The following is a 14,768-nucleotide window of genomic DNA, read 5'->3' as shown; positions in this document are numbered from 1 at the left end:
TTCGGTTAAAAATATCTTACATTTTTGAACGAAGGGAGTACTTATTTTATCTTAAAATGTTTTATCCTTAGGGTATGTTTGCACTTTTCCTTTGATTAATATGTGAGAAAACTTTGAAATCAAGTTAAACAATATGCTTTCTACTTAGTTTTCCCTCACATTTGATCAAAGAAAAAATTTATCCCGAGAAATATTCTCGACTCTTTGATTGATTGTTCAGCGTAAATTAAAATCTAAGCAGCAATTTCTATTTTAAATATATTACCCTTATCATAAGGGTAACTTTTTAATATTCATTAGGGCCTAATGTAGGTTAAAAAATATATTTCACACCTTTTACAAATTAAAAAAAATATATTTTTTTCAGAATTTGTTGACTCAAGCATCATCCTAAAAAAAAATAAAATATATACTATACTAAACTCTATCTATACTATAGTCTATCTCATAATAGTCTTTATAAATTATAATTATAGCCAAAAGTAAAAATAAATAAAAATTATATATATAAAATAATAATTTTAAATCAATAAATAACATAGCCAATATTACAGTACTTCCACATTCTATATATTTTATCCACATTTTTTCTATTATTATTTTACAATGTGTATTTTTTAATATAACATGACAATTTTTATTAATAAGATAATTAAGAAATAAAGTCTGTGATAAAAAATAAAAAATTAACAAGGTTAATTATTTTAACATTTTAAAGATGAGGAGGTTATGTACAACTATATCAATTAGAGTGGTTTTATGTATTTCCTAGTTGAAATGAAAAAATTCATCTTAATTCATTAACAGAGGAAGCTGTATTAATTACGGTGAACAATGCCAAGAGTCAGGGAGGATTCATCATTTATGAGTTGAACGAATAACCATCACCTAATAATATGATAGGTTTTTACTATAATAAGACTGAGGATATCAACCAATGGGTTTATCAAAAAAAAAAAAAAGAATATCAACTAATGAATTCCTTATAAAAAAAAAAAGATTTTTTAATTAATTTTTTAAAGTAGACGCGTGTTTGTGACTGTGTGTGTGTGTATATATTATCATATTTCTTGAGCGCTAAACAAAAATAGAGGAAAGCTTAGCGCCATTGGCGACCCACCGCAATGGCAGGAGTCGCCGTGAATGGTATTGATCAGCCAAACTCCGACGAACCATCCAAGATTCACATCCAAGGTAATCCCAATTCCTTCTCTCTCTCTCTCTCTCTCAATCCTTCTCAGTTTCATCATCATGTTAAAATTCCCTTCCCTTTCTCTCTTCTCCTTCGTCGTTCTGATCCTTTAGCAGCTTCATCATAATAATGTGCGGCTCCAACGAAACCACGAGATTATTAAGTAAGGTGATGATGAACAGTTTCATCTCTATCAGGTAGCTATTACACAAGATACTTCGAGAAATGATAATGGGCTTTCATAATCCTCCTCCTCCTCCTCCTCCTCCTCCTCCTCCTCTCTCTCTCTCTCTCTCTCTCTCTGGTTCTATATTTATTCTGCTATAACAGTATTAATGGGGCCCACTCAAAAGATTATCTTGATTAATCATCTAACACAACCTCATTGGACTGAAGCCTCGTCATCGTTGTTGTTGATGAACAGAGGGCTCGGATTCTTTCTCTGGTTCTATCTATATGCCTATATATCAGTACCAATGGGCCCCCCACTCTCTCTCTCGCACATCTTTTTTTAATTATATATTCTATATTTGTGTCACTAAAACCTGTTGTGTTGATGTTGATGATGAAGATGATGGTGGTGGCGGGGAAGAAGAGGTAAATGACAATCCGATCGAACAAGTGAGGCTGACCGTTCCGATCACCGACGACCCGAGCCAACCGGCGCTGACGTTTCGGACATGGGTACTAGGTTTAGTGTCATGTATCGTTCTGGCGTTCGTGAACCAGTTCTTCGGTTACAGGACGAACCAGCTGACGATCTCGTCGGTGTCGGCTCAGATCGTGAGCTTGCCTCTGGGGAAGCTCATGGCGGCGACGCTGCCGGAAAAGCAGATAAGGGTGCCGCTGACGAGGTGGTCATTTTCTATGAATCCAGGACCTTTTACTCTAAAAGAGCACGTGCTCATCACCATCTTTGCCAATTCTGGGTCCACTGGGGTTTACGCCATTAACATTATCACCATTGTTAAAGCTTTCTATCATCGGAATATTCATCCCTTGGCTGCTTATTTGCTTGCATTGACTACCCAGGTATGGAGAATTTTTGTATTTATTTTTGGTAAGCTTTTAAACCTTGGCCATTATTACATGTTTAATTTGGTAAGAAATTTTTTTTTAAATGAGAAATTTAAATTTTCTTACCTATCAAGTATTGCATTAGTTTTTTGATTTGGAACAACTCATTCTATATACTTTATTAACTTAGAATAGCCCAGATAATTTCTTAGTAATTCAATAAATTACGATTAAGTTAAACTAAGTCAAAATTTGGTGACCAAATGGATAATTGAGAGAAATTCTAGGAATTAAAAATTATATTACTACATATTTTTGTCTAATTGTTGTTGAAATAGTTTGTTGTGTTTTTGAGTTTGAGCTTGTTTTGGAATCTATGCATATGTGGCTATGGAAAACTGTATATTTTTAGGAATCTTGAGGAGAATCATGAGGCAAGAGAGTAGGTGAAGATTTTGATGTTGACACGATAATTAGGGAATTGAATGCAAGAGAATTACTATATATAGAAAGATTTTTATTTCAAAAGTCATTACTATTTTCCAAAATTAAATTGTTCCTGTGAGATTTTTATGAGGATTCATTTTGGAAAAATTGGTTTTATATTTTTCAAATAATTTTTTTAATTAAAAATTAATTTTTAAAAAATTTAATAATAATTTTACTTTGTATAGTTTATAAGATTTGACGGTTATTTAATATTTTGAAAATTTTATATATATATATATATATATATATATTTGCAATACAAAAGCAAGCAACAAAGAAAAGATTTAAAAATAAAAGCCTAAACAGCCGATTATTAGGCAGTGATTGCCTGTCATCCCAAAACTGGATACATCCCTGACCAATTCCAAGCGGAAGCCAATGAAGGAATATTTTAATTTTTTATTTTATATATTTTATTCATGAGTGTTGAAAAATAATATAAAGTATTTTTTAAAAAATTAGATATTAAAAAATATAAAATATCTTTAATATTTTAATATATAATTATTATCTTTTTTTAAAAATATTCTTATTAAATAAATTACTTTATATTTATTTTAGTGTGTGACACTTTATTAAATAAGAGTAAATATAAAAAAATAAGGTTAATTTGAAGAGAAATAACTATTTTATTAAGGAGTGAACTTTGATTAAAAATATTTTATATTTTTTTTTAATGAAGGGAGTATCTATTTCCACGTGTCTATATGTACAGATATTAAAATTTATAGAGGTATAAAATACCGGTTTGCATTCTAATTTTAATTTTTAATTATGAGTTCTCCAATATAATTAATATAACAATATACGATATGGTTTTTTTTATAAATTATATTATTTCTAATAAGTTATGAATATACAGAAAATTTGTAAACTTGCACAAAATTTGAAACTTCGGCTGGCTTTCATAATAATTAAAACCAGCGCTTCCCGTGACATATTTTCTTTCTTTTTCTTTGAAATTTATGAATTTTTAAAGGTTAAGGATTATTTTTATCCTTTAATTATACAAAAAAAGTTATAAATATCCTTAAATTTAATTATGAGTTAATTTTATCTCAACTTTAAATATTTTTTTCGTTATCATTCTGATGTTAAAAATATTTAACATATGTTAGTCATTAGCAGGTACCATTATTTTCTAAATATTTTTATTAGATTATGAGTCATTTTCACCTTTCAACTTCTATTTAAAAGGTAATTTTTATTCCTCAACTCAAATATTTTGTAATAAAAAAAATATAATATGGTGTCTACTAATAATCAACTAACTTGAGAAAAAGGGGATGAATGAGGAAGAGAATGTTTAAAATTAAGAAATAAAATTTATCTATAATTAAGTTTAGGAGTATATATAACTTTATATATAAAATTTAAGGATGAAAATAATTTTTAATCCCCTTTTAAATATAAAAATTTCTAAAGTCTCATAATATTTCATCACGCGCATGTCATGAGGGTCATTTTTCAAAGGCGGTGGTGTTGTGATCAGATCCCTAAAAACGGTCAATGCATATGGTTGCGTGAAAACGCTGAACCAAAGGACAAGGCATGTCATGTGCGCCTCTTAAAGGCTGTGCGTCATTGCTTTCTTTTCTCACAACTTGCACTCAATGCCATAAACATGATCACACACCCGCACAGTCCGCCACACACCCTTTTGCCCACACTTACTTTTTTTTTTTTGGAGATATTCCATGCCATACTTTAATCGGCTACCAATTTTTTTTTTGTATAAAAAGATCAAATGATAATATTTGTAATAAAACGTCCTACAAATAAGAGTAAACTAGAGAATGAGAAGAAGACAAGAAAAAATCAGCAGCCAATGAATCTTCTGTTTCTGCAATAAAACAGAAATGAAACACTTTTACAGTTGAATTGTAAAAAAAAAAAAAGAAGAAAAAAATTCAAAATTTTACAAGCCGAAAACATTTTAGTTTTTTAATAGATCTAGGGGGGGGGGGAATCTTGCGAGTTCATTGATAATATTATAATTCATCATAGCTAAACATCTTTTGAGAGATTTCATGAAAACACACGTCCGCATTACATGCAAATCAATCAATATAGGCATTAGTTTCCCTAAAACATGATCATTGAGTACTTGCCAGTAATATCTAACGAATCTTGTGGATGTTCTCACTTGCTTCTTTGAATCCGAGAATACTTAATTGAGATTCCAAAATCATTTTAGTTTTATATTATGTTTGTGAATAATTTTTAACAGATGATTGGATATGGATGGGCTGGAGTATTTAGAAAGTTCCTCGTTGACTCTCCTTACATGTGGTGGCCATCAAATCTTGTCCAGGTCTCTCTATTCAGGTATTTATTTCAAGAAATAATTATTAATATAAAATAAAATGTTCAATGTTATTTTTATGTTCTCCTTGAATTAATTATTATTGTCTTTGATTATCAATTTAGAAAATTTTAATGATATACATCACAATTCTATAATTGCTATATATGTAAATATTTACAAGAAATGGAAGTATTATCTTTTTAGATAATGTTAAATAACAAATATTTCAATAATATATATTCAAGATTTTTTTTGTTTTCTTTTTTATTTATTGACAAGAGAACTGCGCTCTAGCTAGGAGACTATACTTTAGATCAATGTATGTCTAGGTACATATATTTCACATATGAAAAATAGGCAGGAAATCCAATATCTTCATTTATTTTAATTTATTTTAAAAAATTGAAAATAATTGCCTAAAATTGCATTTAAGTGTAGCTAGATAAGTCTTTTCGGCCCATATGTTTCACACAATCAGAAAAATAAGTTGTACCCTTTATGTCTTGTGTATAAAAATTATAGGAAGCTACACTTACAACTTCGTATGCTTATAATCTTGATAGTTTATTAAGAACGATATGTTCGATTCGATTGTTCTTTTCCTTTAAACTCTGTCTCAATTGTTTTCAATGTATATTGTTAATATATATTAATACTAGATTGGTATTATCCTCAGAAAAATATTTATAACTAGCAGTTAATAAATGAAAGCATGTATATGCAGTCTAAATTTAATATCGAGAATGATAATTAGATTATAAAAAATTAAATTAATAATAGTTAGGTTCTTAACAATTTTTTTGTTATTGAATAGTTAATTTTTTTAAAAAAATAAGTTACAAATATCAATTTAAATATCAGTGATAATATAAGAGTTATATATATATATATATATTTGAAATTTAAATTACAGAATTTGTAATTGTCTTAATTGATATTTTTTAGCTCATTTCTATTTTAAAAATTTTGTCATAAACTCATAATCGTTATTAATTCAATCTTTTCATGCCATTCTGCCAATTTCATACTTTACATTAACACGTTGATCCCTGTATGAAAAACCATGCAAAAATGATGATGATGATGATGATAAAGCTACAGTTTGAAAGGTTGATAATTATGAAACAACATGCATGCAGGGCATTTCACGAGAAAGAAAGGAGGCCAAAGGGTGGAACCACAAGACTTCAATTCTTCTTCCTGGTTTTCGCAACAAGCTTTGCTTATTACATAATCCCTGGCTATTTCTTCCAATCACTCTCAACAATATCCTTTGTTTGTTTGATCTGGAAGAACTCCGTCACTGCCCAGCAGATCGGCTCCGGCATGTCGGGGCTCGGCCTTGGCTCCTTCGGCCTCGACTGGAACACGGTGGCCGGATTCTTGGGCAGCCCCTTGGCTAACCCTGGCTTCGTCATAGTCAACGTCCTCGTAGGGTTCTGCTTGTTCATCTACGTCGTCGTCCCCATTGCTTACTGGACCAATGCTTACGAAGCCAAGAAGTTTCCACTCTTGAGCTCTCACACCTTTGACTCCACTGGCGCAAATTACAACGTCACGAGGGTTTTGAATCAAGCCACCTTTGACATTGATTTGGCCCAATACAATAGTTACAGCAAGCTCTATTTGAGCGTCTTGTTTGCCTTCAACTATGGCCTGAGCTTTGCTACTCTCACTGCTACCATCTCACATGTCTGCCTCTTCCATGGAAAGTAAGTTCCCATCTCAAGCATGAGATACATACGTACATACATACATACGTATAGTGATATATATATGCTCATACTACATTTGTTTTGCTGTTGAAAGAACAATATATCAGATGTGGAAGAAGACAACAGATCAGCTTAAAGCAGGTCACTTCGCAGATGTTCACACAAGGATTATGAAGAAGAACTACGAACAAGTTCCAGAATGGTGGTTTATTTCTATTTTGATTGTAATGGGAGGTCTTGCCTTGTTTGCTTGTCAAGGTTTTGGAGGTCAGCTTCAACTTCCATGGTGGGGAGTCTTATTCTCTTTCGCTATAGCATTTGTATTCACCTTGCCCATTGGGGTCATCCAAGCCACAACAAACATGGTAAACTTTCAGTAATTATCATTCCTTTCGCTCTCTAAAGACTCTGATTTTACCTCTCATAATCATTCAATATATTTGGTGTAGCAAGCTGGCCTTAACGTGATCACAGAGTTAATTATTGGGTTCATTTACCCCGGAAAGCCTCTTGCTAATGTAGCTTTCAAGACCTATGGTTACATCAGCATGGCTCAAGCCCTTGGCTTCGTTTCTGATTTCAAATTGGGGCACTACATGAAAATTCCTCCCAAATCAATGTTCATCGTGCAGGTATCTATCGATCTATCTATAGGAAAAATACAATAATAAATTTCTATACTTTGATTGCGTTTTGTTTTTAGTCTTTAAAGTTCTATTTCTTTGTTTTTCTGACTCCTTTTAGTTTGATGCATCTATAATATTAGTTCTTATAATTTTAAAAATACACGTACGGACCATGACTTGGCTTTGATAGAATTAAGTTCACTGACGTATCTTGACTTTGTTAACTTTTTTGCTGGCATGATAAATTATGCTGATATGAAAAAAATAAATCGAGCAAGTTTATTAAAAATAAAAGGTAACGAGGAGAAAAAAAAGCTTTCTTTTATATTTGACTTAAATAGAAAATGTATGAGACAAAAGCAAACACGGCTAGCAGTGAGAATGTTTTTGTCCAGATGTCTCAATCATTAAAAGACAAAGTGGTAACAAAATTAAGGACACATTAGCAAAAAAGTTAACTCCATCAGAATCAGGTCATAGTCTTTATGAGCAGTTTTAAAATTATATAGTAACTAATATTGTAGAGTAAGACTGGAGGGATTATATCCATGAATAACGAAATAACACTATAAAAATTAAAAACAAGACACAATCGAAGTTTAATGATATACTTTTATATATATTTCCCCGCGCGCGCGTGCGTGTACTTGGAACCTGAGTCCCAACTCTATACCTAAGCCTGTGCATTATTCATTTAAATTTGCAGTTGGCTGGAACCGTAGTTGCTTCTATGGTGTATTTTAGCACAGCATGGTGGCTTCTATCGACTGTGGAAAACATATGTGACCCAAGTCTATTATCAGAAGGCAGTCCATGGACGTGTCCAGGCGACGATGTGTTCTACAACGCATCGATCATTTGGGGAGTGATAGGACCAAAGAGGATGTTCACAAAGGACGGAAACTACCCACAAATGAACTGGTTCTTCCTCATTGGTCTTCTCGCTCCTGTCCCAGTTTGGATTCTCTCCCACAAATTCCCAAACCAGAAATGGATCCCTCTCATAAACATGCCCATTATATTCAGTGGAGCTGGAGGGTTACTTCCAGCAAAGTCTGTGAACTATATCATGTGGGGAATCGTTGGCATCTTCTTCAACTTCTATGTGTACAGTAGGTTTAAGGGTTGGTGGGCGAGACATACGTATATTCTATCTGCCGCACTTGATGCTGGTGTTGCCTTTACTGCCGTTCTTCTGTTTTTTGCTCTGCAAAGTTATGATATTTACGGTCCTACTTGGTGGGGACTTGAAGCTAGTGATCATTGTAACTTGGCTAAGTGCCCTACAGCACCCGGTGTTAAGGCTCCAAAAGGATGCCCTACCTTTTAATTAAGTGTAAATATCTAAGTTACAGACACTTGTTTGTACGTACTTTCAATTCAGATCAAGCAACAAAATGAACGTAACAGTAGTGGCGGTTTGCTTTCCTATTGCTCCTTTGACTCTCTCTCTCTATATACATACATGTGTGTGTAGCTCCATTTTAGCTCTTTCTATTTATGAGAAAATAGATTATAAGGTATTATTGACGTGCATATACAATAATGATACATCTAATGTTAGTTACAAGATTCTCATTTTTTTTACTTCAAACTAATTTGAGGTGCAGCAGTATTACTTGTTCAACACCAATTAAAATGTATGTACTGTTTATTTATTTATTTTTAGTTTGGTCATACCAATGAAAATATGCGTTAGTACGTATTACTGATATATGCACAAACTTCTTTGTTTTCTTTGACGCTTCGTGAATTAAATTCTTAAGCAATAAATTAATGGTCAGCAATATGTATGGAAACCTAGTTTACGTTGTTTAATTTGTTTAGTTTCATCATATGGTATCTTTTTCATGAAAAGTAAGGACTCTAGTTGTTACGTATTATTTCTATGTTAAAGGGTTTTATTGTCTTTTAGACTACTGTTATGTCTCATATATTGTTACTGCTGGCTGTATTAGGTTAGCTATTGACAGACTAGGACCACACCTGTGATGACACGTGTCTAGGTTAGCCTTGTATGCTGTATTACACACCTCTGCTCATTGTGTGAATGAATTCAGACTCTTTTCTCCGTTCCTTCTTCTCTTCTGTTAATATTAAGGCATCAGAGCCATCTCTCTTGTCATAGCTCTGCCGGAGACGCAATTGGCGACGTGGAACACCGACTGGAAATGCAGTCTGCTTTGCTTCAAAGCACTCAACTAGCGTTGGACCAACACACTAGCAATATCTCTGAGATAAAAAATACCTTGAATCAGTTTATGAAGGAGATTTCTGATAAGCTTTCTATGATCACCCACCAACCATCCCATTCTTCGCAACTTGGGGTAGGCGAACCTTCCCAATCACCTCCTTCTCAAACAACCTTTGTTGCTCCACCTCGTCCAGCCACCTCATTTCCTCCCTCACCGACCAATGCACCGTCATTGCCACCATTATCTAAACCAGCTATCTTGTCACGCTCTAAAAACAGAGGGTAACCGGTACGGGATGTAAACCATATTATACATCCCTCAAGTCTTAAATTGAGAAATCTTTTCATTTTAAAACATAGTTGAATTTGTACTGAAAATTATAACATACTTAATAATAAAAAAATTATTATAATAAAAGTTTCAATATTTTTTTTGTAAAAATTTTGATAAAACCTCCCCTGTAAATAAAATCTCTCGAAAATTTTACAGTATAATATTTTACACAAAATATGGTATCAATTAGGAGCTTAGTTCCTTCCAGCCAACAGCCAACATATATTAAAATAGAAACCTAGTTATAGGCTACGTGGAGTACCTAATCTTACTTTCAAAATAAAATACGAATTCAAATATTTACATAAAATAAATAAATAATAATGGTAGGCAAAATTTCACCCAGAACAATTACATTCCCTTCAGAGGTTAGTAATAAGATTAGCATCAACTAATAAATCTGAGATCAAAATAAATTTCAAGTGAATAGCATCCGAACAATAAATAATTAAATATGTATAAAAGGAAAATTTAAAATAATTATGTGTGCTAGAGATGACAATTTTCACAACAAATATTTAATAAAATTCAGCATAAAAGGACTCTATGTAATTTTAAATAATCATAATACATTAAAGTATCATATCAAATGTCATTATTATTTAATTTCAATAAAGCAAATAACTATATTAAATAATTGTAAATATGTCACTAATCAAAACCAATGAAAAATAAATCTATCAAATAATTAAAAACTCATAATTATAGAGACTTATCAGAACAAGTAACAAACGTGAATGTACAATCCACGAGGATAAATTACCAAACGTGACTTATGCCATGAATACAAACGTGGACACACGATCCACAAGAGTAAGTAACCAAACACAGCCTGAGCTATAAAACAAATGTAGGCACAGTCTATGAGGGTAATGCTAACCAAACACGACTTGTAGCCATAAAAACAAATGCAGGTACTAGACCTATGAATAACAAACTTGAGAATAAGCTCACAAAAACAAACTAGTTAGTCATTAGCTAAGGCGCCAAGGGCTAATGGAGTTGCTGTTAGTAACTGGTATTCTGTATAAAATTCCTTTTTAAACTCAATTTCAAACATGCGAGAAAATATTCACCATTGGAATAAAATTTTTATTTTTAATGTCAAACTCGCATGAATCATTTTTTGTAGCAATTCAATAATTTTCAGAATGAAATCTCATAAGTAGAATCTAAACTCGTATTTATTGATTAATTAAAATAATCAAATCTAGTAAAATAATTTCATGAAATAAAGTTATTTAATTATCAAAATATATAATAATCTCATTGTTTTTGTAAAAAAAATTTGCATAAAAATATAATATTTTAATAAAGGAATTTTATTGAAATATCAATTAGGATGCTATTCACTTGAAATTTTCAAGATTCAAATTTCACCTCTCAACTTTAATTAAATTTCTCTTCTTCCAAACACCCTATAAATCATATTAAAATTATATTCAACTCTCAGCCATTACAATAATTTCTTTTTAACATTCTCACCAACAATCAACTATAATAAATTTAAAAGTTTAAAACCAAAGCTTTACACTAAGAAAAATATTCCTCATTAGCATTTTGTTAAGGCACCAAATACAAAACCTTTCCAATCCCCTCATAACAATTCTAGCATTTAAATATTTCTTCAACAAACTATCGATCTTCAAGAATTACAATAATCACATATTATTAATTTCATAGTCAAATGTCCTTTGCAACTTTCAAGTCAAATTTATAGATTAATAACATCTAAGCTAACTCTACTTTCCATAAGAATCAATGAAATTTCAAAATTAAGTTTAATTCTTCTAACAAGAATTTTAACAAACATCTTATAAACACTAATTACCAAGTATCCCATCTAAGCTCTTCTCTTCCACTTTCATTCTAACAATTTCTTCAACAACGGCCATTCCAAACAAATTAATTTAACTCAACCATAACATATATATATATATATGTATGTATGTATGTATGTATGTATGTATGTATCATTTTCAAGCTTTAAGATAAATTTCTAACTCCATATTTGAATTGTCTCTTCCCTATAATAGCACGGCAGCACAGAACACACACAAATTCTATAATTTCATGCATACACAGAGCAAACCACACTCTCACGCACATCAACAGCATACCATATTCACAAGTACATAAATAATAAAAAAGAAGGGACCCGAATCTCCTACCTCTGTTTGGTGTAGTTAGGGGCAGAGAAGAAAGTGAAACAACAACTTAGATCTCCATGGCAAAAAGCAAGGAGGGAGGAGATAGTTTCAACAGCTGAACAGGGGAAGTAGGAAACTAAAGACAGCTCACAAGAAACGAAAGAAATTGAATTAGCAGCACACGTTTAAGCTTGTGATAGCACCACCAACTCTTGCGATTTGGTTTCTCACACCCACCAATGACCTGAATGTGAACATCGAGAACAGAATAAAAACTAAAGAAGGCAAATAGGGATGGGAAACATGATAGAGAACCTGAGCTTTGCACAGCTGTAATGAGGTTCTACTTCCAATGGCGACCACCAAAAATGGGAGGGAAGAGATGAAGTGCAAAGGAAAGATGGAGAAATGTCTAAATCAGATCTTCTCTCTCCTCACAGATCATATGGACACACGTAACGTCTAGCAGTTGATAAGGGAGAGAAGATGAAGACTGTATATATATACTGACCTTCTACCTCTCACAATGCCCACCCGAGCTCAAACCCTCATAATGCACAGCCATGCTCTCCATAGTAACAGAAAGTACAAAGTAAGAAGAGAAGACCAAACCAGTGATAAATAGTGCTGATAGAAGGAGGAAGAGAGAAGGGAAAGACTTGATCGAAGGCACAACAAGGAGAGACCACCTGAAAAATTGAAGAGGAATGAAGGGAGATAACAACGGCAACGCAAATTGAGTGGAAGGGTCCAGAATTTTTTCTTCTGGTGCGTGATTTTGATCAACAATAAGGCATGAAAATCTAAACATTAGAAAATTGCAAAAGTTATGAGAGAAGGCATAACATTTTCCTCTAATATCTTAAAAGACACAGGCACTTTGGTAATATTCTTATAATTGTAAACTAAATAAAATTAATCCATTGCTACAAAAAAATTCAAACCCTAGACCTTCAGGTAAACTATTAGCATCAATTTCATTAAGTCACCACTTTCCATTTGTCATAAAAATAATTTAAATAAGATATAATTTGGGATATTTTTTTAATTTAAAATTTAGGGTCATTTTATACCCCCTTTGTTGGAGCCCTCCCTCCTCCCATCTTCACACCACTACCCCAATTTGGGTCATTCTATGGCCTTCTTCCTGCTCTATCTCCTCCTTATTCTATCCCAACAAAGCATAGTCATGTAGAGCTTCCCAAGTTTGATGGCATTTGGAAAAACAAGCACTCTGATGGCATTTGGCTTTCACAAAACTAAGACGGATGGACAAGCTCTCTTGGGATATGTATTTTCATGAAATGGAAATCAAGTTTGAGATATCAGAGATGAGAATCCTATGATTATGATTAAGAAATTACAAATGCATAACTCTATTGAAGACTATGAAGAAACATTCGATGAGCTTCTAATAGAGGTAGATTTGTCAGAAGAGGTAGCCATGATTTGCTTCATAGGTGGTTTGTGAAACAATGTGCAATAGGGAGTTTTGAGCCTTCAACTAATGACCTTAACTGCTGAAATGAAAATGGCTAGGCGTCAATTTATTGCCATCAGTGCCTTACATGCTTACGCACCATCTAGGCCACAATATAAACCCTTCGCAACTTTTGAATCACATTACTCAACCGGGTCTTCTTGATTTTCCCCTCAGATACTATCAAGTTTTAAACTCGACCTGGTTTTCAAACCCATATCCTACTCAAGCCCAGCTATTGACAACCCCAAACCAATAGTCGCTTCCTTCAATCTCTCCAGTTCGACATCATCCAAGCCTTCTCACACCCTTTCGAAGTGTGAGATGGATAAGAGACACCACAGAGGTCTTTGTTACTAGTGTAGGGACAAATACACCAATAGCCATTGATGCAAAGATTCCTAAGTCTTTGCCCTTATTGTAGAAGATGATACAAAAGTTTTAAGGATGCCTTAGAGGGGGTCGAACCCATCAAACCCACTGGCTTGGTGAATGCCATTAAAGGAAAGGAGGGTGCGGCCACTTTGCAATTATTTGGCTATATCAAGAAACAATGGTGGCTTCTCTAGGTTTACTTCGACCCTTACCTATTCTGAATCATGTTTGGTTTGAACTCTCAATGGATTTTATCAGTGGTCTTCCAAAATCCTACCCTAAGACAACTATTTTAGTACTAGTTGATCATTTATCCAAGACTGTTCACTTTGTAGCCTTGAAACATCTTTTTACTATTGTGGATGTCACTAATGTCTTTATGGATAATATTGTGAATTTGCATGGGTTTTCTAAGTCTATTATTTCTAATCGAGATTTGATTTTTGTGGCAAGTTTTAGAAGGAGTTCTCTTGCTTGCGTGGAGTTAAGTTGCAATTTTCTTTTGCCTATCATCCACAAATTGACAGCCAAAACAAAGTGCTTAACCATTGTTTGGAATGCTATCTCCATTGCATGACAAGTGATTTTCCAAAATAATGGGTCAAGTGGTTACCTCTAGCTGAATTATGGTATATCACTTATCAATCCTCGATTGGAATGTCCCCTTTGAGGCTGTAAGATCACCCTTTCTAATCCACAATTAGCTTTAAAATTGGAGGTAATAATGGGAATTACCTAAGTAAATTACCAAGTTTATAAAATTTACATAACTGGGATTCCAAGTTTCAAAACTTAAAATACTGTAAAAATCATTTTTAAAAAACCAAAATCAAAGAAAAATATGTATATGAAAGCATGGACATCATATAAGGTAACATAACATCAAAT

At 32.7% G+C, this 14,768-nt stretch overlaps 1 protein-coding gene across 1 annotated transcript; it reads left to right on the top strand.

The window, feature by feature from the left end:
• The first annotated feature begins 1,094 nt into the window (after nucleotides 1-1,094).
• LOC129303921 (oligopeptide transporter 5-like) lies at nucleotides 1,095-8,776 on the top strand. Its single transcript, XM_054943504.1, has 7 exons — nucleotides 1,095-1,194; nucleotides 1,764-2,224; nucleotides 4,929-5,026; nucleotides 6,146-6,718; nucleotides 6,816-7,086; nucleotides 7,171-7,353; nucleotides 8,054-8,776. Exons 1-7 carry the CDS (start codon nucleotides 1,125-1,127, stop codon nucleotides 8,675-8,677), a joined length of 2,280 nt encoding a protein of 759 aa, XP_054799479.1. The 5' UTR covers nucleotides 1,095-1,124; the 3' UTR covers nucleotides 8,678-8,776.
• Nucleotides 8,777-14,768: the final 5,992 nt, after the last annotated feature.

The sequence above is a fragment of the Prosopis cineraria genome, unplaced genomic scaffold, assembly GCF_029017545.1.
Source record: "Prosopis cineraria cultivar Desert tree isolate PC_DT_omini unplaced genomic scaffold, ASM2901754v1 PC2, whole genome shotgun sequence".
In the NCBI taxonomy this organism is placed as follows: domain Eukaryota; kingdom Viridiplantae; phylum Streptophyta; class Magnoliopsida; order Fabales; family Fabaceae; genus Prosopis; species Prosopis cineraria.
The sequence above is the reverse complement of the archived record's forward strand: the minus strand, read 5'-3'. Positions and strand labels throughout refer to the sequence as shown.

Coding starts and splice junctions, on each gene's coding strand:
- LOC129303921 (XM_054943504.1), top strand. CDS start 1,125: ATGGCAGGAGTCGCCGTGAATGGTATTGATCAGCCAAACTCCGACGAA. Junction 6,719..6,815: donor GTCTGCCTCTTCCATGGAAA/GTAAGTTCCCAT, acceptor TGCTGTTGAAAG/AACAATATATCAGATGTGGA. Junction 7,354..8,053: donor AATCAATGTTCATCGTGCAG/GTATCTATCGAT, acceptor TTAAATTTGCAG/TTGGCTGGAACCGTAGTTGC.